The 26,676-nt window shown below is 40.7% G+C and overlaps 1 protein-coding gene and 1 long non-coding RNA gene across 2 annotated transcripts in view; one reads left to right on the forward strand and one right to left on the reverse strand.

Moving 5' to 3' along the window:
• The first annotated feature begins 8,132 nt into the window (after positions 1-8,132).
• Positions 8,133-26,676, forward strand: part of cmya5 (cardiomyopathy associated 5) — a 35,485-nt gene continuing 16,941 nt past the window's right edge. Inside the window, exons 1-5 of the mRNA XM_057832582.1 lie at positions 8,133-8,320; positions 8,745-11,847; positions 23,227-23,322; positions 25,227-25,445; positions 25,541-25,563. Of these exons, the coding sequence (XP_057688565.1) occupies positions 8,205-8,320; positions 8,745-11,847; positions 23,227-23,322; positions 25,227-25,445; positions 25,541-25,563 (3,557 nt within the window). The 5' untranslated portion in view covers positions 8,133-8,204. The remainder of the gene's footprint in view (positions 8,321-8,744; positions 11,848-23,226; positions 23,323-25,226; positions 25,446-25,540; positions 25,564-26,676) is intronic.
• LOC130913752 (uncharacterized) lies at positions 14,776-18,145 on the reverse strand. The gene is made up of 3 exons (XR_009062808.1): positions 16,519-18,145; positions 15,109-16,391; positions 14,776-14,958 (listed from the first exon to the last, which is right to left on the reverse strand). It is a non-coding gene; the product is annotated as an uncharacterized LOC130913752 (long non-coding RNA).

Genomic DNA, 26,676 nt, shown 5'->3' on the forward strand with positions numbered 1-26,676 from the left:
CGTTTTAATAAAATTTGTAAAATTTTCAAAAAATAAACTAGTAGCTCGCCATTGTTGATGTCAATAATTACAAAATCAGTCGCACCCAAGCGCCAGCAGAGGGCAACAAAACACAAACACGTAACAAGTGGACATGTCACTGCTGTCATTTTAATCTGAGCGGGGCATGTGCGTTAATTGCGTCAAATATTTTAACGTAATTTTAGAAATTAATTACCACCCGTTAACGCGATAATTTTGACAGCCCTAATAAAAACAAAATGATAAATAAGTCACACTAAATCATTGACAGTAAAAAACAACCTAGCGTTTCCAGAAAGTGGGCGGCCGAGATGAGAACATAGTGAAGAAAAGTATTTGAGCACCCTGCTATTTTGCAAGTTCCCCCACTTAGAAATCATGGAGGAGTCTGAATTTTTCATCGTAGGTGCATGTCCACTGTGAGAGAGAATCTAAAAAGAAAACTCCATAAATCAAAATGCATGACTTTCTAACAGTTTATTTGTGTGATACAGCTTCAAATAAGTATTTGAACATCTGTCTATAAGCTAGAATTCTGAATGACCAGTTAGACCTGCTATTAAAAGTAGTGTTGCACCGATACCAATTTTTATGCCCTGATACCGATACCTGGCTGTTCAATATCGGCCGATACCATACCAATACCACTTTGTTTGAAAAATATTACAAAGTGAATCCAGTAGAACTTTTTATTGCATACCTGCTATGGGTGACAGTAGTTAAATAAACGTTTGGCTCTCAGAGGCCAAAATACTGCTAAATTTGTGAAATTAAAACGTATAATACTGGCCCAACAGTAAGAAAGTAAAAATCCAATGACTGAATAATGACTAAACTTTTTTAAACCCAGAGTTTTGGCTCTCAAAGGCGAAACTGCAGCTTTCATGAAATTAGAAGTAGTGATGCACGATAATGCATTTTTCAACCGATACCGATAACCGATAATTTCCTCCTCATTCCAACCGATAATGTCAAGCCGATAATTCTATTAAAAGATTTATGTAAAATTTTAAAGTATACACAAAAGAAAATATTACTGTGCAAAAATATAATTTATTGCTCTTTTTTTCAACATAAAGTATGAACAAGTCGTCAATTCAAACATCTAAATAATGACAGATTGTCTGACATTGTGTAATGGTAAACCTTTGGCAACAATTACAGAGTAAATACCTAAGTTACACAAAAATGCGTTTAAAAGTAAGCCATTCCTAACATATATAACATTAATCCGCTGCAAAACACACCTCCTTAAAACTAGTCAGTTTTAAGTGTAAATCTATTGGCAATAAGTGAAATTATCTGCGATCGCTTCAAGTGTATTTCTCTCAAGATTTCTTGGAAGAAAAATAGCTAGCTGAAAATAATCTTAACAGCCTTGTTTTAAGCAATACATTATTATACTTAATCCTAAAAAAAAAAAAAAACCTTGAAGAAGGAAAGATTTTGAATAATATTTGTGGCTACAGAATATTGATTTAAGAATTTGATTATCTACTGTGACTGTAGTTGAGCAGACAAATAAGTTAAATAATTTGAAAAGTGATTGCTAATGTTATATGCTTTGTTGCACACTGTGAAAATGATTACCTCAAAAGAGCGAGATGTCATGTACCCATTCTGCAGCGCTTTGTTTACATTTGCGGCTTTCACGACATTTGCGTTACAGCAGCTAAACTGCTGTTGTTTTGTGCCTGAGTTTTATTCATTCATTCATTCATTCATTCATTTTCCATGCCGCTTTTCCTCACGAGGGTCGCGGAGGTGCTGGAGCCTATCCCAGCTAACTACGGGCAGTAGGCATTAAGCCGAAAATAAAGGCAGCGTTACAAAGTCATCTGACCGCTCGTCATTTCACATTCTGAATGCATTATTGACTGGCTGACTTCGTTTTCTCCATGTTTAAATGATCTTATAACCACTGTGCCGTCATGATAAGCTTGCTTACCGGACATCACTTTTTCATGAAGAATGGTGGTCGTATAAATTGCATTATTTCTTTTATCCAGGGCTTTGGTTCTCGGGTCATTAAGGTAAAAAAAAAAACACGTGTCTCGTCTCGGCGGCGGCGGCAGCTACATTCGTACCGGATAATCCGCCCGCCCTGGCCGGTTCGCCGCGGCGTATTTGGGTCCTGGCTCTGCTCGCACGCCGTGGGGGAACGCTCGAGAAACCGGGGTGTTCGCCGGAGGTCCAGAGGCCGGGGAACCGGGCTCGGCCCGCCCCGCCTATGGCGAGGCGGCGGCGGCCTGCCGGACTGGCCAGAGCGGCGGGCTCCGTCGGAAGACGGCTACTTGCCGACTATCGGTCTCCAGTAGTGCCGGTGTTTAGCCTTAGATGCGAATTTACCACCCGCCTTGGGCTGCATTCCCAAACAGCCCGACTCTGTATCGTCACAAGCCCTGTAGTTTAACTTAGTGTTTACAATAGCTTTAGCATTCCTGCTAGCAGCAGCCTCGTATTTGTTCCAAAATTCTTTATGATGCATTTTTAAATGGCTGCTGGGTTAGTGGTTTTGAATGAGGACGCGTTCTTTCTGCCTCGTGGAACTTATACGGTACATGTTTCGCAGATGGCGAGAGCGTCGTTTTTTTAGTCACAGCCGCCATAATATTCAACTACTTCTTGTCTTGTAACTCCGCCTCCTCAACCCCTCCTCCCTCAGGGGCTTCAGAGAGGGGAGGGGTTGAGGAGGCGGTGTGCTGAATTCTTTGGTTGCGCACATTTGGAGGCAAAATCAAGTATATAATTATCGGATTGCATTATCGGTTGAATTTTTTTATTATCTGGATTATCTGTGTGACATAATAATAATAATTATCGGTGACCGATATTATCGTGTATCTTTAATTAGAAGTAATAATAATTGAGCACAGCATCCCGTCTCTCAGCCTCCCTCGCTGTGCACCAGCAGCAACACACACTTAGCTTAGCTTACTTTGCTTACTTCTACAGCACTTTTGAGTTTTGAAACAGGTCTCAAATTACTGCGGCACTTCTTTCAGTAAAAGACAAAGTAGACAAAGTGAGCTGACCAGGGTTTTTAGCTCTGGTCCACCCCTTTTTCTCTTGGTAGCAGTTGCTGCTGTTGTAGCCTCAAACTCTTTGTGTTCATTCACGTTTCAACTTGAAATGTTTTATCAAGTTCGAGGTATTGAAACTGGCCGATTTTACTCCACTTCTTGAAACTTCCAGGCCGCAAATCTTGCATGCAGCCATTGTACTCGACGGAGATTATAAGATGAAATATTTCCAGACCGCTGACATTTTACTCTCGTCGTTTTTTTTTCCTACATATGAAAAAGCTGCCCCTGCATTGGTTAAGAGTGGCTATTAGCCCGCTCATATTGGTCTGGAGCAGGCCAATAGCGATAGCTGCTTGGCACGCAAAGTGATCACGTGTCATCACACAACAGAGAGTGTAGTGAGCGTCAGGAGAAAAAAAGGCTGCGGTCATGTGTTCTAATACTGGACCGGTAAATGGTATCGGCGCCCTATTTGTTGGTACTCGCTGATATCGATATCACCTTTTTGACCCGGATCAGCTCCGCTTACCGATTCTAGTATCGGTATCTCTGCATCTTTAATCAAAAGTCCACCTCCATTTTATGTATTATCCTGAATCAGATGTACTTGTTTGAGGTCAATGGCAGCATAAAGACACCTGTCCACCCCATACAATCAGTAAGACTCAAACTTGTAAGATGGTCAAGACCAAACAGCTGTCCAAAGCAGAGGTTGCGCTAGACTTTTTCGTTGTCTGTCATTTTGACTGACAGGGTCATAAAAATCCGGTCATAATCTATTTTTACCCGTCACTTAAATTTTTAAAATGTTAATAATGACATATTCAATAGTATTTAGTTTTCATTCATCTTTAATTAATATTCTGTCCGAACAAGCGTAACAGAGAATCCACACCGCGCCATCACACATCAAGCAGCTGTGCGTTATTAGCGCCTAGCTTGCCTTGAACACGGCTTTTAAGGAAGGGTCAGATTTGACAAGTCATAAAAATTTTTTTTAAAAAAGGGTTTGAGGATAAGCCTGAGAATGATCGGTTTTCTCTCTGCTCCATATAAGCAATATTTCAACATTGCTTACACGGCCGAGAGTCGGGGCAAACTGCTCGTATGTGTGTGTGACATGCACGAACAGTGCGTGCATGCTATTGATCCATATACTTTGAATATAAACCTGTACAGGGATTATTTATGCCTGTTATTTGTGTCCTCTTTTTAATAAGCAAAATATGATATCCCTGGAATGACGGATGACAGCCATCATGTGTGATTGTATGGTCATTTGTTTTGATGCTTCTGCGCATGCGGGTCGTCTTGCTCAGCGCATGTCCGTCTTGCTCAGCGCATGTCGGACTTATGTTGGGCGTATGCGTAATACTTGAATGGTCTCAATGGACAAAGGCAGTCTGAACGGGCACGCCAAAAAAACATATGACAAAAAATCGGATTCTTGCATTAAGACCCGTAGTATGAATGTAGCCATAGGCTTGCTGCTGTTAAAAAGAGGACACAAATAACAGGCATATATAATCCCCGTTTAGGCTTATATTCAAAGTATATGGATCGATAGCATGCACGCACTGTTCGTGCATGTCACACACACATACGGGCAGTTTGCCCCGACTCTCGGCCGTGTAAGCAATGTTGAAATATTGCTTATATGGAGCAGAGAGAAAACGGATCATTCTCAGGCTTATCCTCAAAACCTATTTTAATTTTTTTATGACTTGTCAAGTCCGACCATTCCTAAAAAGTCGTGTTCAAGGCAAGCTAGGCGCTAATAACGCACAGCTGCATCGCTACCGTAGCTACCGTACCGTCTCTCGCTTTTTGATGACGTAATTGCTGCATTAAATCCGATTTGCGGGACTGGACAGTACAGACCGCCGCGACAGTCTGGAAAAATGTGGCCCAGATCGGATTTAGACCACATACAAAAGTGACCCAGATCGGATTTGAAATGGTCCCGTTCTATGCGACTTGTCACGTTCAGACCGTCAAGTTAATGCCTCACTCGAGTTGGAAAAACACGAAAAAATCGGATTCGTGCATTAAGACCTGTAGTATGAACGTAGCCTTAGTTCGGACGCTCAGTTGCCTTGACATTTTTCCGAGTAAGGCCAACGACGTCATGCATCACGAGAGACAATAGCTAATTAATATGCTAACTCGCCACCCTGTGGTCTGGGGTGTGAATTGCAACCTGTCAAAATGACGGATGGACTTCAGTTTTTTCCGTCACTGTTTTAAAAAACCGGTCAACGACGGAAAATATTCGGTTAACGCGACCCCTGGTCCTAAGACACCAGAGAGAAAATTGTTCACCTCCACAACGCTGGCAAGGGCAACTGAGCAATTGCCATGCAGCTTGGTGAAATAAGGTCCACTGTTAGAGCAATCATTAGAGAATGTAAGACGCTACACATGACGGTCAATCTCAAACGGAGAGGATCCCCATGTAAGATATCACCTCGTGAGGTCACAATTATCCTAAGAAAGGTGAGGAATCAGCCCAGAACTACACGACAGTTGGTCAATGACCTGAAAAGAGCTGGCACTACAGTATCCAAGATTACTGTTGGTAATACACTTAAGACGTCATGGTTTGAAATCATGCATGGCACGGAAGGTTTCCCTGCTTAAACCAGCACATGTTAAGGCCAGTCTTAAGTTTGTCAACAACCATTTGGATGATGCAGAGGAGTCATGGGAGGAAGATTTGTGGTCACATGAGAGTAACATAGTCATAATTCCACTAACCATGTTTAGAGGAAGAAGAATGAAGAGTACTATCTCAAGAACACCATCCTTACTGTGAAGCATGGGGGTGGTAGCATCATGCTTTGGGGGTGTTTTTCTGCGCATGGGGCAGGATGAGTGCACTGTATTAAAGAGAGAATGACTGGGGCCCTGTATTGTGAGATTTTGGGGAACAACCTCCTTCCTTCAGTCAGAGCATGAGGATAGGTCGTGCCTGGGGCACACAGCCAGCAAAACCGAGGAGTGGCTCCGTAAGAAGAATAACAAGGTTCTAGCATGGCCTAGCTGGTCTCCAGACCTAAACCAAATAAAAAACGTTTGGAGGGAGCTCAAACTCCGTGTTTCCAAGCAACAGCCCAGAAACCTGACTGATGGGTGAGCCAAGATCCCTCCTAGAGTGTGTGCAAACCTGGTGAAAAACTACATGAAACATTTCAACTCTATAATTGCAAAAAATCGTTTTCTCAGGTGTTCAAATACTTAGTGCAGCTGTATCACACAAATAAATCGATAAATAATCATAGAGATTTCTGGATTTTTCTTTTTAGATGATCTCTTTCACAGTGGACACGCACATACGATGAAAATTTCAGACTCCTCCATGATTTTTAAGTGGGATAATTTGTAAAATTGCAGGGTATTCAAATATCTATTTTCTTCATAAATACCTGTACTATTTTATCCAATCAAATCTAAGATTGCATACCCTTTCCTGTGACATCATTGATACCCATTATCATTTCCCATTACCCATTTCATATCCGAGAAGAAAACAATTTATCAACATCAGATTTACACACACAAGTGTTAACAGCAAGCATAATAAAGTGCTTGTGTAGCGTAATCCGCTCCCACCAATATTTATTATTTATTTTATTCCACGGACGGCATGGAGGTTTCCCCAGCTGCTGCAGTTATCTGAGTCTGACGATGATGAGTCACGTCAATATGCGAATACACGCAGCAAAGCAAAACGCCTGGACTCATTCATCCATTCAATTGGTTGACATACTGACATTTGATCAGCAGAGATAGTTATCTCTGATTGGTTCAAATGTGCATGTTTTCTGGAACAGCAAAAAAAAAAAAAAAAAAGAGGTTGAATTGATGCGACAAAAAAAGGGCAATGCAACATAAAATGGATCAAATCTTTAAAAGCAAGGAAAGAGTTAAGGAGACTTATTTATCATATTTAGTTTTATTTGATCTGATGGGGAGGTTCAGAACATCTTAGCTGTCAATGTGCACTTTGGACTTCTATTTGTTAATTTATGTTAGGCTACTAATTCATTTCCTTATGATTTAGAAAAGTCAATGTTTGTGCCATCTTCAAAATATATTCCATTGAACTCTGCATAATAGAAGTCATTTCTACTTATTTTTCTGAATGTATGTTACTTATATCTTAATTATTAGAAGAAAAAAATAAATGTTTACATTAACTTCATAATTAAAATTTAATTTTAATATTCACCCTATGTTCTCAAGTAGTTAAAATTGAGATTTGGCATTTAGTATGTGAGGAAATGAGGGAAAATATAAATTAGGAGATGGAGGTTGGGGTTATTGCTGTTTTTATAGTTTTATATTGCAAATCATTGAAAAATACAATTTTGAATGAAAATCGGTTTTCATATGTGTTAGAGAAATAACTGTGCTAAAACAATTTTCTTTGCATTTCAGTAGTTTAAGAGGTTTGACCCCCTAAAAAATTCTGGCTCCGTGGCGACCTTCACGTCGGGGAGTTCCGGCAAGAAATTCTAGCCACTTTCACCCCTGGTCCACACACCACCTGCCTGCCTGCAAATACCTGACAGTCGAACTTGAAACATGAGTGTTGTTAAAATCAAATAATGGCAGATTAAAAAAAAAGTTTCGCGTTTTTTATTTTTTTTTTAATTATTATTATTTTATTTGTGAAGCTTTCAAAATTTTAAGAGACAAATTACAAGCGTGTGTGTCAAGAGTAGCCCTGTTAAGCATTGCCAAGAACAGCAGTGGAGACGAGGGAGTACTGTTTCAGCACAAGGCCTATATTTAACTTCGCAAAGGGGATTTTGATCTTAAAGTTACATGACTGCAATTCATTAGCGCAGATTGATGTCCGCATCATGTATGTTTACCCACATACTAGTAACATTTTGTAGGAATGAAGTTCATCACGCATTGAAAACTTTGCCACTGAGTCCAGAACCAATCAGATTGAACGCCTTCTCCCCACATATATTCTACGCACACCCCTCTTCATTCCCCACTTAGTCTATTTCTGAGTCAGCTGCTTCAGATAGACCCCTCCCAACTTAGAATGACACAAACGGAACAGTCTGACGCTCCTGGACTCGAGAGCAGCCAAAAACACCAAGAAGACAATAAAAAAGATACCCCTGAAGTGCAGAAAAGATGGAGGAATGTGAGATTTCGGACACTGAGATAACCAAGCTTACAGAGTTCCAGGGTGAGGCTTCAGATGTCATCAGTCAGGACGATGAGGACGAAGTGGAGGAACTGCAAAACAGGTGCTTAACAAATTCCACTTATTTGGTGTTGTTAGTTTTTGCAGTATTTCCTCAGTGTTAGAATTCAGGATCTGAGTAGCTTGACTTCATGACGCAGGACTGATATTTAAGTCCTAAAATTATCTACTCTGCAGCTAATGTGATGATCCAATGAATTTAGGCAATGAAGACAGCCTCATTCTGCCAGTAGATTCTGCCATTTATCATACGGGGTGCTGGACATATCCTTGCCTTGTCATAGTTTGAGAAACTGATATGTTGTGTTTTCGAAGTCCTGGCTTATCCTTTTACATCAGTGATATTTGGAGTTGGCGCACATTTCATGATATCCTTACTTTTATTTACTTTTATCTCAGTTGTCGGGGGTGGTCTTCTTCGGACCTCAAATGTCTCCTCTCTAAAGCTACTTGCTTTCCCTTTCCAGTCTACGGGAGGTTATCCAGGACCATTCTGTGAAGCCCAAACTCCAGTGCCTGATGGTGGATCCTTCATTCTCCATGGTGACTGTCCAGAGCGAGGACAGTGGTATAGTGTGGGAGACAGCATCTAGCCGCTGCTCTACTCCTTGGGCCTCTGAGACCAGCTCCATCTCGGAAGCCTGCAACATGGAAGGGTCTGGATCTGCCGGGAAAATCACCATCATCTTTGATGAGGACAAAGTCGTTCGCAGAAGAACGAGGTCAGGAAGAAGCAGCAGATTGAGGGACAGACTGACCAGAACTGGCACTTCAAGATCAGCCTCAGCTCTGGGAGTGGAGAGACCCGAGATGGCAGAAGTGTCGCTTCCCAATGTCAAAGAACATCGGAATGGAGCAGAGACAGATTTGGAAGAGATCAGAAACAGAGATCAGCAGTTGTTTAGTTTGATTTCAGAGGGGTACGAGATTCTTAACATCAGAGTCCCATCCAAACTTCCCACAGTTGATGAAGAGGAGAGCACAGAACTTCAGGACAACTTGACTTACTTAGACGAGACTCCCAAGATCAGATCTCGATCCCACCTCAACAAAACCACCCAGAACAATAGCCCTTCCGAAGAGGTGAAAATACAGGAGTCTATTGAGCAACAGTCCACAAATGAAGACACTCTGTCTTCGCTGGACACTGAGCTCAAACACACATCTATACCACAAGACGGCTCCAAAGACATTGATTACTTTGAGAAGTTTACCCTGGTGGATGAGGTGGTTCCGGGACAAAAGTCTCCAGAACTTAAGGAGCAGGTGGAAGAACCATTGCTGGAATGCACAGTGGAGTCAATGCCTGCAAAGGTAGACAAAGACAATCCATCAGAGTCAGAGGACTCATTCGTCATGGTGACAGAAGTCGAGATAGTTGGTGAACACCTGGACGAGGTCTTCTATGGAGAAGGAGCTCCTGCAAACGCAATGCAGCAAAAAGTGGACGAGGAAGTAAAAGGTTCCAGAGTGAGAAGAGACAGTCAGAGATCCATGAAGGAGAGCGGCTCGGTATTGTTTGGAAGTGAAGAAACCACACTCACGCCTATTTATATCTCCCCTGGACCCCCTAAGATAATTGATCCCATTCTGCTGGAAGAACCCACCGCCATGTCCTTCATGTACTCTGACCTTTATGAGGATGCTGTAGGTGAGAAGAGAAAGAGTGATGAGGAATACTCCGAGGTAGAGAGTGTGGCATCTGAGAAATCTTTTAAGAAATGTTTTTCAGATTCAGAGGAGGCAGAGGGATACCTGGAAAAGTTCATTTTGAAAGATGATACCCCTACTGTGGACATTCCAGTGGATGCAGTGGAGGATAAAGGAGACAGGAGGCTGATATGGTCTCAGAGTAAGTTTGAAATGACAGGCTGTCTTACAAGAGCTGTGGAAGAGGAACAAGACAAGGACAAGGCAGAGGATTCAAAACAAGTTGTCAACACTGAAGTAGTAAAAGATTCAGACGCACCAAAGTCAAAAGAGCATGGTCCAGAAAAGGCAGGCAAAGAAGTACATCACTCTGAGGATAGTGAAGAACAACTTGCTCATAGAGATTTAATTCATGAAGATAGTCTGAAGAAGGAAGAGGGGCAGGCGACGGATCAAATTCCTGACTCTAAGATTGTAACGGTAGAGACAACATATGAACACCAAAGAAATGATCACGTTAATGATCAAAGTCAAAGTAAAACACAAGAGAAGCCTCAGACTCATGCTGTGCCGGAGCAGAAACCTGATATTTCACCGACTGTAACTGATCTCCTTCAAAGCGAAGACACAGTGGGGGACACCTATGAGACAGAAGTAGTTATTGATAAGGACATCCTGGAGGAGATCCTAGCAGAAGGAGCAGACAGAAATATGGAGGCTTTAAAAGTGACACTAGAAGAGAAATATAAGAAAATGGAGCTTGATCCCAAGGAACCTGCAGTTGAGGGCTTTACTGATTGTGAACCCATGGTGCATGCAGTTGTGAAAATAACTGAGAAGACTGCTGATGAAAACCTGACCCAGACTAAGGTCCAAATTGATCTTCAGGAGGTAACAAGTACTCCTCAAAAAGAAACGCTCACACAAAACGTTTCAGTGCCCGAGTCGGTTTGTTTTGCGCCTGACACAGAGTTGGAGGTCATAACCAAAATGGATGAACAAGAGGCCGATTCAAGTAACACACAACAGGAAATGAATGCACATGAGTACCAGATCCCTTCAAAAGACAACAAAGCTGACACTTTGAAGACCGAAAGAGACGATGACTTGATTGTCCTTGTTCCCAAAGGTCAAGCTGTGGAGATGGATATAGACATGAGTCCAAGCTCAGAGAGGATAACCAAATGTGAAACAGTAAATCTCCTTGATCCAGACACAGAATATGAACAAATAACTAAATCTGATCACCACACCATAGAAACGCTAGCAGTGCCTCAGCCGGAAGAACCAATTGGAAAGTCTGAATATTTGAACAGTACGCCTTCACCTACACCTTCACTAGAAAAGGCAGGGAAAGATGAGCTGGAGGCCAAGGAGGACAAAGATGATCTTTTTTCCCCTCTGAGGAGTTTTGCCCCACAAGAAGATTTATCTCTGACCCAGGAAGAGAACCTTCAATCAGATGCTGCAGGCAAAGAAGAAAATGGAGAAGTTGCAATAGAAAGAGAAATGAGCCCAGAGACCGATTTTTACATAGAGTCCGAGGGCAAAACTAAAGCTCAAGATGAGATATCTGAAGATATTCCAGAGTTGACATTTGAGATTATAACCGAACTGGACACCAGCGAGCAAACGGAACTTGGAGGATGGGAAGATGTACAGGAACCAGTGTTGGTGTCGGTTCAGGAGGTTGAGGAAGAGAGAGATGTGAAAGACTTTCAGGACGAGGAGCTCATTGAGGCCGATTATGACATCATTGATGCTGAGGAGCAGCTTCACGCCAGACTGGCTGCTGAGCTACAAGGCATGGATTGGTTCTGTCTCACCTGTCAGTCTTTGCTGTCTAAGGAAGACTGTGATTCTGGTGACCATGATGGCCATGAGGTGACTGCAGTGGACAAAGCCTTTGAGGATGTCAAGGTATTTGATTGTTTGAATATACAGTGATCCCCCATTTTTTGTGGTTTATGGGGACCAGAACTCGCCGCGATTAGTGAAAAACCATGAAGTAGCAAAAAAAAAACCAACAACCGTAATTTTCGGACTATAGGCCGCTACTTTTTCCCCTCATTTTGAATCCTGCGGCTTATAGTCCAGTGCGGCTTATATGTTGATTTATTTGGGTTAATAGCTAACACTTTATTTGACAGCGGCATCATAAGACTGCCAGAGGACAGCCATAATTATGACATGACACTATTATGAGCATCAATGAATGCTTATGACAGATGTCACTAACTGTCATCCGGCAAATTATATCACCAACTCTATGTCCAGCTCGGATCTTTTACATGCAGGCAAAAGTGAGATAATTCAACATCTCTCATAAGCATTCATTAATGCTCATGGCAGTGTCATGTCATAATTATGATGGTCTTAATACAGTCTTATAGCGCCACAGTCAAATAAAGTAGCTAACTAGCAATTAATGAAACAACTGGAACAGTAACTGAAGAAACTATTAGCACAGAACATGAATTTTGAATGTTATTTACATCTGTAGAGCTGCAATGCATGCTAGGAGGCATGTTGGATGACAACAGTGTTGACAGCAGGTGGCAGCAGAGGTTCACTGCCCCCCCCCCCCCCCCCCCCCCCCATGCGGGAAGTGATGGCAAAATCACGCTTCTTGAATTAATGAAGCTTTGCAGCCAATTGGTTCAAAGCTTCATAATGATTCATTTGGTTTTATGACAGTCTTATGATGCCGCTGTCAAAAAAAGTTTTTCCGGTTAGTATCTTTTGATGTAAATATCCCATAATACAGTGAGCACAGCTGCGGCTTATAGGCCAGTGCAGCTTATCTATGAACAAATGCCTTTTTTGTGTCAAAATTGGTGAGTGGCGGCTTATAGTCAGGTGCGCCTTATAGCCCAGAAATTAGGGTTGTTTTTCCACTTTTTTCCCAAAGTATAATAATAAAAAAAAAAATTATGTGTATGTATATGGCGGAAAACACTCAGGTGACTTGAAGTTCTGCTCTGAGAGCCCCAATTTGGCCAACATTCAAAATTGTCCGATATGCATGTGTGATTCATCATCGGAAAGCTTAAAATCTCAATTTTGTGGGGGGAGAAAAATTTTAAACGAGGGAATTAAAAAAAAAAATGTTTAAACAGCAAAACCCTAACAGGAGGCGAGAGCACGGAAGTGCAGAATTAAAGACGCCACGATTTTAATGAGATATTATCGCAGACTTACCTTGTTTCGATCCAAAAACGCCATATAGCATGTATCACCGAATGTCAAGACACAGCTGTGAATGGCCACTGCCGGATTTTGTGGGGATTTTATGGATGAAACATGGTGATATAACAAGGGTCGCGATGCAGAAATCGCAGACAACAAGTAGTGGTCGATATTTTCTTTTTCATATATTTAGCCTTTTAAACGTGTTTTTTTCCCGAATTTTTCTTTATTTGGATCGATTATTTATCATTTAACACAGGGGTCCCCATCTGCCGGGCCGCGGACCGGTACCGGTCCATGGCGCATTTGCGACCAGGCCGCAAAGAAAAAATAATTTAATAACGACCGCATTCTGGCTGAATTAACCCTGTGCCCCTGCTTCACACACCAATATCTCTGTCTACTCTAGATATAATACTACGGGATAGATTACAAATGGTGTCATAGAAGTTCATTGATTGGACTGCTAGCACTTCTTGTTTGTGTATATAATATATCTATGTGCGCTTGTCCTCGATAGTAGCGTATTACTAGGCCGCGGCGCAGCACATTTGTTCCCCGAAATAATTAGCCCCCACACGAGCGAAGATAACACGAAAATAGACGTCTTTGGAAATATTTTTACGGCGAAAAGGATATTTTTACCGTGAAAAGGGCACCTGACAAGCCTACAACCTCGAAGACCCACGAACTGCGAAGGAGTGGATTCGTGACCCGTTTGTGAATAAACAGAGAGATCGCAAATGACGGCGACCTTATTAAACGTACATTTGAGACAACAACTCTACCGAGGTTCTGGATTAAAGTCATTCTGGAATATCCTGCAGGCATGAAAATGGGTCAGGGGTTAAAAAGGTGAGAAAGGTGTGGAGGAAATATGTTCCGGCGTTCTGCCAAAATGTCCGCCGTCGGCAAAACCTCCACATGTGGCGAATTTGACCATTTTAATTTTTCACATAAGGCTTAATATTCGAGTTAACGGGGGTTTAATTAGTTGAAGGAGTTGATTTCAACCACCATTGACTCGCGCTAGCTTAGCCACTCCGGAGCCCTGAAACTAACAAATAACTGTCAAACTGCACAGAATTTGTTCAAATCATTTCCAACGACTAACCCGGCTAACTCAAAGATTAAGCCTAATGTAAAAAATTCTGAACTTCCCCTTTAAAATAAAGACCATTGAATATGACCCTTAAAATGTTGTCTATAAAAGTTTTAGAGCAATAAAACAAACAACACAAATGAATAAAATGAACAGGAATCCTTCAAAGTATTTCATAATGGGTCCAAATTATTTTTCGAACAGATCATGTGACTATAGAACCTTAGAGACAGCGGTTTGCATTGCTTAGCCAAAACTACAGCTGAGGAGGCAAGATGGATATTTAGAATTTCTTTAAACCTAAGCTTTCAAAACCCTCAACAACAACTGAGCTTGAACCGAGGATTGAGCACGAGCAGTATCAAAAAGTCCTGGCTGTCGTGTTACCTGTTGTGCTGTAATTCCAAGTGGTGCTTGAATAGGGAATGGGACGTACTACGTCACTGTTTGGCTAGGCCGCCATGCTGGCAATATGCTTCCGGCAGGCTCAACGGGGATTGTAACATGTGGTAGTGCTAACCTAATTCCTTCGGTGTATTAGAAAGAAAATATGGGTGTGCATTGTTGTGTTACCGGGTGCAACAGTGTCTCCTGCGACAAAAAAAAAAAGGGCGAGGAAAACTGGACTCACTTCTCACCGTTTTTCTGCATGGAGGACCAAATATCAGATCACGAAGGCACGACGGATGGCTGGGTTGCAGCGGTTCGTCGGAAAAGCATTTCTTTTGATCATATTTCTGCTGGAATGAGAGCGTGTTCCCGTCATCTCTACTCTTGTAAGTTGAACGATTTATCCGTTTTGGTTTCAATACGTTTTTTTATTTTATTTTTTTACCGTTGTGTAAATCTGCCTCGGTAGCAATGCTAACCTACTCCTCCTTCTCACCTACCTGTTGTGTTACTAGGTAAACCTGCTGACAAGACATCCCGATTGGTCACCATCTCTCTTCTTGGATTATTTGACAAAGAAAATTTGTTCAATTGAGTGGTTCCATTTGTCTTGTGTCGGAATCAAACAAGCCCCTGCAGCAGACGTCGTCTGGGTCTGCCTTTCTTGCTGATAAACTGCGGGCTTTTAACTTGTGAAAATGCAAGAACTTTAATGCACATATTTATTCTGCCTGGCTATTTAACTAAGGCCAGTGAAGTGTTGTTTTTTTTAACCACTTTGACAAAGACACGTTTCATTGTAATGTTGAATTGATAAATTCTATTATTATTTATAATTATTCTTGTTTGCACTAATGTAGACTTTAGACTGTCAATTCAAATAGTGTTGGAAAAGTTGCAATACCTAAAATAGAAATGCAAGAACTGTAATGTACATATTTATACACCTTTATCTACCTGAGGCCACTGAATGTTTTTTTAACTGCTTTGAAAAATACAGGTTTTGTTGTGATCTTGTATTTATATAGTATATAGCTTTTTATAATGTATTATGTATTATAATATTTGCTACCCCCTGTCAGAGTGTGGGCCATTTTGCACTAAAAGGATTTTAAACTGTCAGTTCAAATATTGTGTTGGAGAACTTGCAATACCTAAAATGGAAATGCAAGAACTTTAAACCACATATTTATTCTGTCTGGCAATTTACCCAAGGCCAGTAAATAGTTTTTAAACTGCTTTGACAAAGACACATTTATGTTAAACTTGTATATATTATAATTATATAATATTTGCTGACCCTATCAGAGGGTGGGCCTTGTTTGCACTAATTTAAAGATTTTAAACTGTCAGCTCAAATATTGTATTGGAGAAGTTGCATTACTTGAAATAAATCTATTGCAACTTATCAGTCCCAGTTCTTGTCTACAACACTGTCCACACATTGTCAATGCATATTCCAAATAGAATAACAAAATTAAGTCACCTGACTTTGTAATTATTACACCTGTTTATTATGAAGACCTGAAGTAAACAACAAGCAGTTACAGTTTGTCAGGAAGTTGTTCAAGTCATGTTTTGGTATTCATATTTTATTGACTTTTCACAACAACACTTGGGATCGTGTTTGTAAGAGCAGAGCAAACTGAAGTTTCAGCGTGCACTCTTTGCCTTTCCAACCTCTCATAACGCTCCGATGTGGTGCGCTTGACCTCAGAATAACCCAAGAAGAGATATGGTGACCAATCGGGATGTGTTGTCAGCATTTCATATGCAGGTTTTCCTAGTAACACAACAGGTAGGTGAGGAGGAGGAGTAGGTTAGCATTGCTACCGAGGCAGATTTACACAACGGTAAAAAAAAAATAAAAAAACGTATTGAAACCAAAACGGATAAATCGTTCTACTTACAAGAGTAGAGATGACGGGAACACGCTCTCATTCCAGCAGAAATATGATCAAAAGAAATGCTTTTCCGACGAACCGCTGCAACCCAGCCATCCGTCGTGCCTTCGTGATCTGATATTTGGCCCTCCATGCAGAAAAACGGTGAGAAGTGAGTCCAGTTTTCCTCGCCCTTTTTGTTTTTGTCGCAGGAGACACTGTTGCACCCGGTGACACAACAATGCACACCCATATTTTCTTTCTAATACACCGAAGGAATTAGGTTAGCACTACCACACGTTACAATCCCCATTGAGCCTGCCGGAAGCATATTGCCAACATGGCGGCCTAGCCAAACAGTGACGTAGTACGTCCCATTCCCTATTGGATGCTTATAGCGGTGGACAGTCTTTTTGAGCCAGCGCAAAGTTTGCAGCGCACGGAGATATTTTTGTTATCTTTACTGGACAAAAATGTGACGTAATGGCTGTGTTTCCAGTGTGCAAATGCAGCCGTTTGTAGTATATCTCCTGCCTATTTCATTGCATCCTGGCGAGGTAGCAAGGCTATGTTGTTTTGGCCGCAAACTCCCAGCGCTCACGCATCATGGTAATACATGTGACCCTTTTTGTTCCATCCCCGATTAAAAAATGTGACATGTGATGTCACTCCCATGACTACAGTATTCTTCATTCTACACACATTATGGGGCAATAACAAAATAGTAACGCACAGGTATCAAGGAAAGTAATTTTACTCAGATTACTGATTTAGACAAATGAACGCGTTAGATTGTTCTTTACTGAAAGAAAGTAATCAGATTAGTTACGCATTACGATACCACGTTATTGACAACACTGCTTTTATATTACCGTTAAATACACAAGCTTGACGCTACCTTAACGGGAGCTATTTTTTCACCGGACGCTCCGGCAGTGTTCAACGCAAGCTGCAACGAACGGCAGTAACTTTGTCATACCACAAAATATGAAAACGAAAACCATTACTCACTAAATTCAATATGCTGGCAAATGCATTCATCTAAAAACAATTGGGAGTGATACTTTACCTCCTCCAGCGAATGTGAATTTGTGCTTAGTACAAGATCATCTGTCGCAATTAGCGATCTTTGACGCTCTTTTTTTTTTTTTTTCCCTCCCCGCATACAAACTTGTTTCTCTCTCAGCGGCTGTGATTAACCTCAATGAAGTTGCTGTCCTAGTTAAGCCTTGCCTATCATTCGTCTTTGTAAGTTTTTAGTAACTTTGTGTATTGAATTTGAAAGGAAAATGTGTGTTTTGTTTTTGACGAACTTTTTCATGAAGCTAAACTGTTGAAGCTACTCACATGTGGAAAAATACGAGTGTACAACGTTTTAAATGTATTCATTTGGTATATTTCAGTTACCACGATTTGAGAGATCAATAAATTGAAGAATTTACGCCTTGCGGTGGGAGTGCTTGTTTTTGGGTTTGCTGGAATAGTGTCACTGACACACGCAGCATCAAACAGGGGAAGGGGTAAGCACTGCCGCGCCAAGCTAATTCTGGCTGCATTTTCGACACATGAAAAATAACGAATACGTACTACTGTATGACGGAAAATTTTAGTGGTTTTGTAACCGCGACGTTTTCATAGCATGGTAATCCGTGAAGGTAACTGGCACATGCCTACAAACGACCCCCCCCCCCCCCCCCTTAAAAAGTTTTCTCCTCGGATCTACACGAATCACGTAGGTCATCCTTTTTGACTTCAAAACGACGAATTTCGCCGAAAGGTGAGAGATTTTCATGCCTGATCCTGACATCGCGACAAGAGCGTTGAAAACCTTGCTACAATTTCCAACATCGTATCTTTGTGAAGCGGGCTTCTTAATTAATGTTTAACGACAAGGCGAAGTCGTTAATCGTGAGCGCGGTGTGCAGCTGTTGTGCGAAGCTTACATGGCAGGATGAATCTGAGGAGAACTTTTCTACAAGTCCTTCCATGATCAAACGTAAGTTAATATTCCTTTCTTTCAAGAAAGTTTGTAGTGTTTACTTTGGAATCGCTGCATTTGCGCATTTTGCGGCTATGTTTAACGTTACGCGCATGCGCAGAACCGCATCGTTGCAATTTTTGATGGGTTGCAAAATTTGTCAGAACACCGGTCCGTGAAAAAAAAAGACCCAAATAACACCGGTCCGTGGTGCAAAAAAGGTTGGGGACCCCTGATCTAACATATCGGGGAAAATGCGACAATAACAAAAAAAAAAAAAATACAATTAAGCGATAGTTATGAGGTTGATATCCGTGACTTATTTACAGCCGCCAAATTTTTCATTGTGACGTAATTTGTTTAAAAGATGCGAGGGAATAATTTTCTAAAGTCTTTTTTTTAACTAAATATTAGACATCCATTAATGAGTCTAAACTAAAAATGACAGATATTTTGAATAATAACTATAATTACCTTGTTTTTATGGCTACGTTGAAACAAAAGCGGTTGCGCGACGTCTGTAAACGGGTTTCCAGGGTAAAACGGACAAATTAAAAATAGTTCGGAGGCTTATTGCGCCATTAATCTGGTATGGCAGCATATAGACATATTGTTCTATCACACATAAACTAACACAACAGTTCTGTTGGAGTATATTTTAAAGAGGGGTGCAAGAGCAGAAACTGCTTTTTCAGTTTTGTCTGTGTTTTCCGCATTATATTTTAATTAGGGCTGTCAAAACTATCGCGTTAACGCGCGGTAATTAATTTTTTAAATTAATCACGTTAAAATATTTGACGCAATTAACGCACATGTCCCGCTCAGACAGTATTCTGCCTTTTGGTAAGTTTTACAGCAAGGTTTTTTTGTGCTGTCTAACAGCGAACTCTTGTGGTCGCTTTGCGACATGGTTTATTGCTTTCTTGCCAGTTCAATATGGCTGCACGACGTCTCGGGCTGACGCCTACGTTGTAATGTTGTGCTTATATGATCCTTAGACAAGATTTGTCCGTAAGTATGGTTGTTGTAAAAAATGTACATATTATGTTAGTAAGCGAAATGTTATATTTTTTGTATGAGAAGCTTTTTGTTTATGTTTAGTGAACCTGTATAGCGTGCTAAGCTAACGTTCTTGCTAATGCAATGCTTGTGTACTTTTTTTTGTAGTTTCACTACAGTCTAAAGAGGACAGTGGTTTGAGGCCATTTTATTAATAAATCAGATGAAAAAGGAAGAAGTCTGATTATTAAGGCGTCCTTCACTAGCTGTCTAGCTTTGGAAAAAGTAGATGCTTCGGAGTGAGGACAGCAGAGACAGATTTAAATGACAGTAGAGTGAAATGCCCACTACAGTCCTTATGTACCGTATGTTGAATGTATGTATACATCCATCTTGTGTCTTATCTTTCCATTCCAACAAATTATTTTACAGGATATATATATAATTTACAGAAAAATATGGCATATTTTATAGATGGTTTGAATTGCGATTAATTAATTTTTAAGCTGTAATTAACTCGATTAAAAATTTTAATCGTTTGACAGCCCTAATTTTAAATGAGCATAAATTTTAAATGGTTTTAACCGCCAAAAACGAAGGATCGCTGTACACACTCGTTACAACCCCAAGTAACACCCTAAAGTAGTATGTATTTAACTCATTGCATGCCATGCATGCCGATAGATATCCATTTCCATTTAAACCGGGAAGACTCGCTTTGAATACTCATGGTTCAGTGCCATTGACGGCTCTATACTTCCAGTCTATTTTGACTGGGAATGAATGTTGGTTCATTCGCCCCTTCCAGTCAAAATGGATTGGACATCTAGCACCCAATGAGTTTAATAAGTGTCCGGTAAGTGTTAAAAAAATAATAAAAGATTCACTGTGCTGTCCAGCTGTATAAAGATGCATTTTGCAATGGCAATTATATTTATAGCCATTTAAAGATAGATTTATCATTGCTGTTCTTCCATATATTTAAATTTGGTTTTCATGTTGGGAGCGTTGATATGGAAACAAACGAAACATTCTTCTAGAAATGCAGGTACTTTTTGATCACTTCCTTTTTACATGAGTAGGTGGATGTCAGGACTACCTTGCAGAATTATGCGTTATGATATATGTGCATTAATGCTGTATAATGTTTACAGTGGGCAAATAAGTATTTAGTCAACCACTAATCGTGCAAGTTCTCCCACTTGAAAATATTAGAGAGGCCTGTAATTGTCAACATGGGTAAACCTCAACCATGAGAAACAGAATGTGGGGAAAAAAAACAGAAAATCACAATGCTTGATTTTTAAAGAATTTATTTGCAAATCATGGTGGAAAAGAAGTATTTGGTCAATACCAAAAGTTCATCTCAATATTTTGTTATGTAACGGAGGCCAAACATTGTCTGTAAGTCTTCACAAGCTTTTCACACACTGTTAATGGTATTTTGGCCTATTACTCCGTGCAGATCTCCTCTAGAGCAGTGATGTTTTGGGGCTGTCGTTGGGCAACACGGACTTTCAACTCACTCCACAGATTTTTTATGGGGTTGAGATCTGGAGACTGGCAAGGCCACTCCAGGACCTTGATATGCTTCTTACGAAGTCACTCCTTTGTTGCCCTGGCTGTGTATTTGGGATCATTGTCATGCTGAAAAACCCAGCCACGTTTCATCTTCAATGCCCTTGCTGATGGAAGGAGATTTTCAGTCAAAATCTCTCAATACATGGCCCCATTCATTTTTTCCTTTACACAGATCAGTCATCCTGGTCCCTTTACAGAAAAACAGCCCCAAAGCATGATGTTTCTACCCCCATGCTTCACAGTGGGTATGGTGCAATTCAGTATTCTTTCTCCTCTAGACAGCAGAGCCTGTGTTTCTACCAAAAAGTTCAATTTTGGTTTCATCTGACCATAACACATTCTCCCAGTCCTCTTCTGGATCATCCAAATGCTCTCTAGCGAACCGCAGACGGGCCTGGACATGTACTTTCTTCAGCAGGGGGACACGTTTGGCAGTGCAGGATTTGAGTCCCTGGCGGCGCATTGTGTTACTGATGGTAGCCTTTGTTACTGTGGTCCCAGCTCTCTGTAGGTCATTCACTAGGCCCCCCCGTTTGGTTCTGAAATTTTTGCTCACCGCTCTTATCATTTTGACGCCACGGGGTGAGGAGGGAGTTGAAAGTCCATGTTGCCCCAGTCCCAAAACATCACTGCTCTAGAGGAGATCTGCATGGAGGAATGGGCCAAAATACCAGCAACAGTGTGTGACAAGCTTGTGAAGAGTTACAGAAAACGTTTGTCCTCCGTTATTGCCAACAAAGGGTACATAACAAAGTATTGAGATGAACTATTGGTATTGACTAAACACTTATTTTCCACTATGATTTGCAAATAAATTCTTTAAAAATCAAACAATGTGATTTTCTGTTTTTTTTTTCACATTCTGTCTGTCATGGTTGAGATTTACCCATGTTGACAATTACAGGCCTCTCTAATATTTTCAAGTGGGATAACTTGCACAATTAGTGGTTGACTAAATACTTATTTGCCCCACTGTAACTGTTGGCTTGAGTCATCGCAAAATGGAATTTTAAAGTGGGTTGTGAACTTTTCCACCCATGCAGGCAGCTGGCAGGATGCACACATCCAACTCGAATTGTTGTGATGTAATACAGGTAGTCCGCGGGTTACGAACGAGTTCTGTTCCTACCCTGGCAACGTAACCTGAATTTCCGTGGAATTAACTTCAAGTACCCCTAAATCTCAAACTAAATATGCCAAAAAGTCCAAAAGTATTGTATTTTGTTTAATGATAGCGGATGCACTGCCCTCTATTGGCAGTGTTGGGTCTGTCTGGACTGTTGCCTTTTATGACTGAGCAGCAGAGTGGTCTGACATGGATAAAGGACAGCTGTGCTCTGGTTTGGCCCACATGAGGCTGTAAGTTGTTTCAGCTAATATATGTTTGTGTATTAATTTATTATTAAGCTTAGAGTTACAGTTTGTGGAGTTATGTGTTAGTGATTTGCTATGAGAATTGTAAATACATTAGCATGCATAGTATTTAAGCTAGTGGACTTTTGTTAGGCAAATTAGGCTAATTTAATTTACTAAATTTATATATTGATCAGATTACACGGATGTTTAAACACCAAACATTTTGTATCAAGTGTTTTATTTTTAAAATGTATGTCTTTTTGATCATAAGTATACATATGTGTGTTACAGTTTTACAATTTGTCAAAAGTGAAGGAAGTAAAAAGCTTCGAAAACCACAACCACTTGTTTGCTGTTGTCAAGCTGTACAACTTCAAGTTTAGTGCGGACAGAACACATCATATTTATAAAGTAAAAAATAAAGATACTGTGAGGTACAATAAGGTACTGTTTACGTGACTTAAAAAAAAAAAAAAAAAAAAAACGAGACAACATGGCGGATGAGACGCCGGCGTCGAAATCACGTAAGTCGAGTACGTCGTAACCCGGGGACTACCTATACTCTGTTTTGTTCGCTAAAAAAGGTCCTCTGTGAGCATTGATATGTGATCCATTGACACTGACTGGGCAAACACAGGGCCAGCAATGTTTTTCATCGTGTCTGTTTACCTTCAGTGTCTCAATCGATATGACACCTGCACATTCATGAACAAGAGCAGTAAAGCTTTCCCCTCAGGGTTAAATAATTGTGGAGGGGAAGTCAAAAGTCATGAATTAATTGATGAGTGGCTAAGTGGTGAATGTCTGCCAACATGTAACAGGAGCGACTCAGTGACTGGATCTCAGAGCTACAGGGGAGGTCTGAGAACATCGAGGACCTGGTATCTGAACTGGAGTTGGCCTACCACTCTGTGGAGGTACAGTATATACTGCACAAATATATATGTATACAGTGCCCTCCATAATTATTGGCACCCCTGGTTAAGATGTGTTTTTAGCTTCTAATATTTTTTTTAATCAAATAATATAGGACCCTAATGGAAAAAAAGAGAAAACTCCAACCTTCAATACAAGTGCATTTATTCAGTGGGGAAAAATCCCACATAAAGAAATAATTATTTGACATCAAATAATGTGTGCCACAAATATTAGCACCTGAAGGGGAAAAGATATCGTCATCGCACACAACATATAATTGTTTGCATTAGTCTAACACATATATAGTCTAACACATACATATGGTACAGGTTCTCGTAGGCACCGTCTAACTGTTTGCATTACTCTAACACACGTTAATTAATCAGGAAATAGTATCATTTTCATATTTACGGTAGGACTACACTACTAATATAAAATAAATAGCATACCATAGTTTAATGAGAAGAAATAGAAGAGATACACAATGCCGTCTTATCACAAGATTGACGCACCAACTCGTGCAATCAGCTCCCCCAGCAAACTCGAAGGACAAAGCGCTTTGTCCTAAAACAAGTACAACCAGCCCAGACAGCAAAGCTGATAGCGGGCGTCCCAATCCGCGCACGAACCTAAGCCGCCTAAAACCGGCCACCAATGGGAAGACCCAAAAGCAACGCCCAGACCCACCTTCGGACACGCCTTTGATATGACCCGCGTCAGCAAAGACTTTAAATAGACTGGACACTGAGATAACACGGATTTTTTCGGCTCGGAAACATGTAGCCTTGTTTTGGATCCAGAATTGTCCCTCCGTCGTATGTTTTTGCCTTGTTTTTACCATTGTTGACGAATAAATTGTCAACCTGTTTTCGGTGAGTGTTCTTCAAGCTTTTGAAACATGGAGTCAGTACAAAGGGTTAAAATAAGAGGTCGAGATTCGGCCTTACCGGCGGGCGCACGCAGAGCAGGGTCAGCCGAGCGGCACTTGTTTTGGCTAGTCCTGTTCCCGGGTGCGTCTGGGCCGGGGGGGGGGGGGGGGGGCGGATTTCAACACACCCCTGGTGTTAATACTTTGTACAACTCCCTTTTGCCAACAAAACAAGGTCTGGGGACTGAGATGGACATGGGAAGAGCTTGACTTTGTGGCTGGTGAACCATTTCTGTGTAGATTTGGCCATATGTTTAGGGTCATTGTCTTGCTGAAAGACCCAGTGACGACCTATCTTCAGCTTTCGGGCAGAGGGCAACAGATTTTGATTTAAAATGTTCTGGTATTTCAAAGCATTCATGATGCCATGCACCCTAACAAGGTTCCCAGGGCATTTAGAAGCGAAACAGCCCCACAGCATCACTGACTCACCCCCATACTTCACAGTGGGTATGAGGTGCTTTTCAGCATGTGCATCTTTCGTGGCATGCCAGACCCACTTAGAGTGTTTATTGCCAAACAGCTCAATCTTCGTCTCATCTGACCAAAGCACACGGTCCCAGGCTTCAACTGGGACCATGGGAACCTTGTTAGGGAACCCTGGTGTCTTTCCTCGTTAGACCTCGTTAGAAGAAGTTAGACCTCTTTGACAGCCAGAAAGCTTGTTTGTAGGTGACCAAATACTTATTTTCCACTCTAATTTGGAAATAAATTAGATAAATAAATAAAAAAAATAAAACACTGTGATTTTCTCTTTTTTTCCACATTCTGTCTCTCATGGTTGAGGTTTACCCATGTTGACAATTACAGGCCTCTCTAATCTTTTCAAGTAGGAGAACTTGCACAATTGGTGGTTGACTAAATACTTATTTGCCCCACTGTATCAACCATACTCTCACCCTTATAAGTTGATGAGAATAGATCATTTGCTGCTCATGACCTTTTGTGACACTTCCATGCCCTTCTGTCATCCAGCACCAGTGCGTTGAGAGCGAGGCAGCCATGCAGGCACAGAATGACGAGATGATGGCCTTGGTGATGCAGCAGTATAACGACATGTCTGTCAACATGGAAGAGGAGAAGAAGGCCAAGCTGGAGCAGCTCTACGATCAGATTGTCTCCTTTCAGGAAAGCATCGATTCAGCCAAGGCCACCCTGGAGACTACAGCCAGAGAGGCTGACGCCGAAGCTCGGGTAAGGTCACTATCAGTGCAATTTAACATTACTAAGATTCAGTTGGATTTTGAATCAAGTCTGTGATGACTATAATTAATGTGTTTTCCCTTTAGACTCCTGACGACATTCATGCAAGGTAATATGATCTATATTACATTGTATTGTATTGTATTGTATCACTCTTAATTACCGTAATTTTTGGACTATAAGCAGGGGGGAAAGTGGCTAGAATTTCTTTCCGGAACTCCCTGACGTGAAGGTCGCCATGGAGCCAGAAATTTTATTTATTTATTTTTCACTCAAAATAGTATTTTTTCCATGATTTGCAAATTAAAAGTTAACAAAAACAGCAATAACCCCAACCTCCACCTCCTAATTTTTATTTTCCCTCATTTCCTCACATAATAAATACCAAATCTCAATTTTAACTACTTAAGAACATAGGGTATATATTAAAATTTAAGTTAATGTAAACATTTACTTTTTTTTTTTTTTTTTTTTTTTAAATAATAATGATATATGTAACATACATTCAGGAAAAATAAGTAAAAAATGACTTAAATTATGCAGAGTGAAATAGAATATATTTTGAAGATCGCGCAAACATGGACTTTTTAAAATCATAAGGAAATGAATAAGTAGCCTAACATAAATGAACAACTATAAGTCTAAAGTGCTCATTGACAGCTAAGCTGTTCTGAACCTCCCTATCAGAGTAAATAAAACTAAATATGATAAATAAGCCTCCTCAACTCTTTCGTTGCGCTTAAAGATTTCAATTCAACAAGCTTTATTTTCAGTTTTGCTGTTCCAGAAAAACATGCACATGTGAACCAATCAGAGCTAACCATCTCTGCTGATCACATGTCAGTATGTCAGCCAATTCAACAGATAAATGAGTCGAGGCATTTTGCTTTGCTGCGCGCATTCGCACATTGACGTGACTCATCATCGTAAGACTCCGATAACTGCAGCAGCTGGGGAAACCTCCATGCCGTCCGTGGAATGAAATCAATCACAAATATTGGTGGAAACGGATTACCTACACAAGCACTTTATTATGCTTGTTGTTAACACTTGTGTATGTAAATCTGATGTTGGGACATTGTTTTTTACTTCTTTTTTTTTTTTTTTTTAACATAGCGTTTTGACAGTTGCTGTCATATTTTCATAATCAAAGCAACGTGTACTGGAACAGCATTCCGGCCCTGAATCTTATACCAGAACAGCATTCCGGCCCTGAATCTTA

Source organism: Corythoichthys intestinalis, chromosome 3 (assembly GCF_030265065.1).
Source record: "Corythoichthys intestinalis isolate RoL2023-P3 chromosome 3, ASM3026506v1, whole genome shotgun sequence".
Taxonomy (NCBI): domain Eukaryota; kingdom Metazoa; phylum Chordata; class Actinopteri; order Syngnathiformes; family Syngnathidae; genus Corythoichthys; species Corythoichthys intestinalis.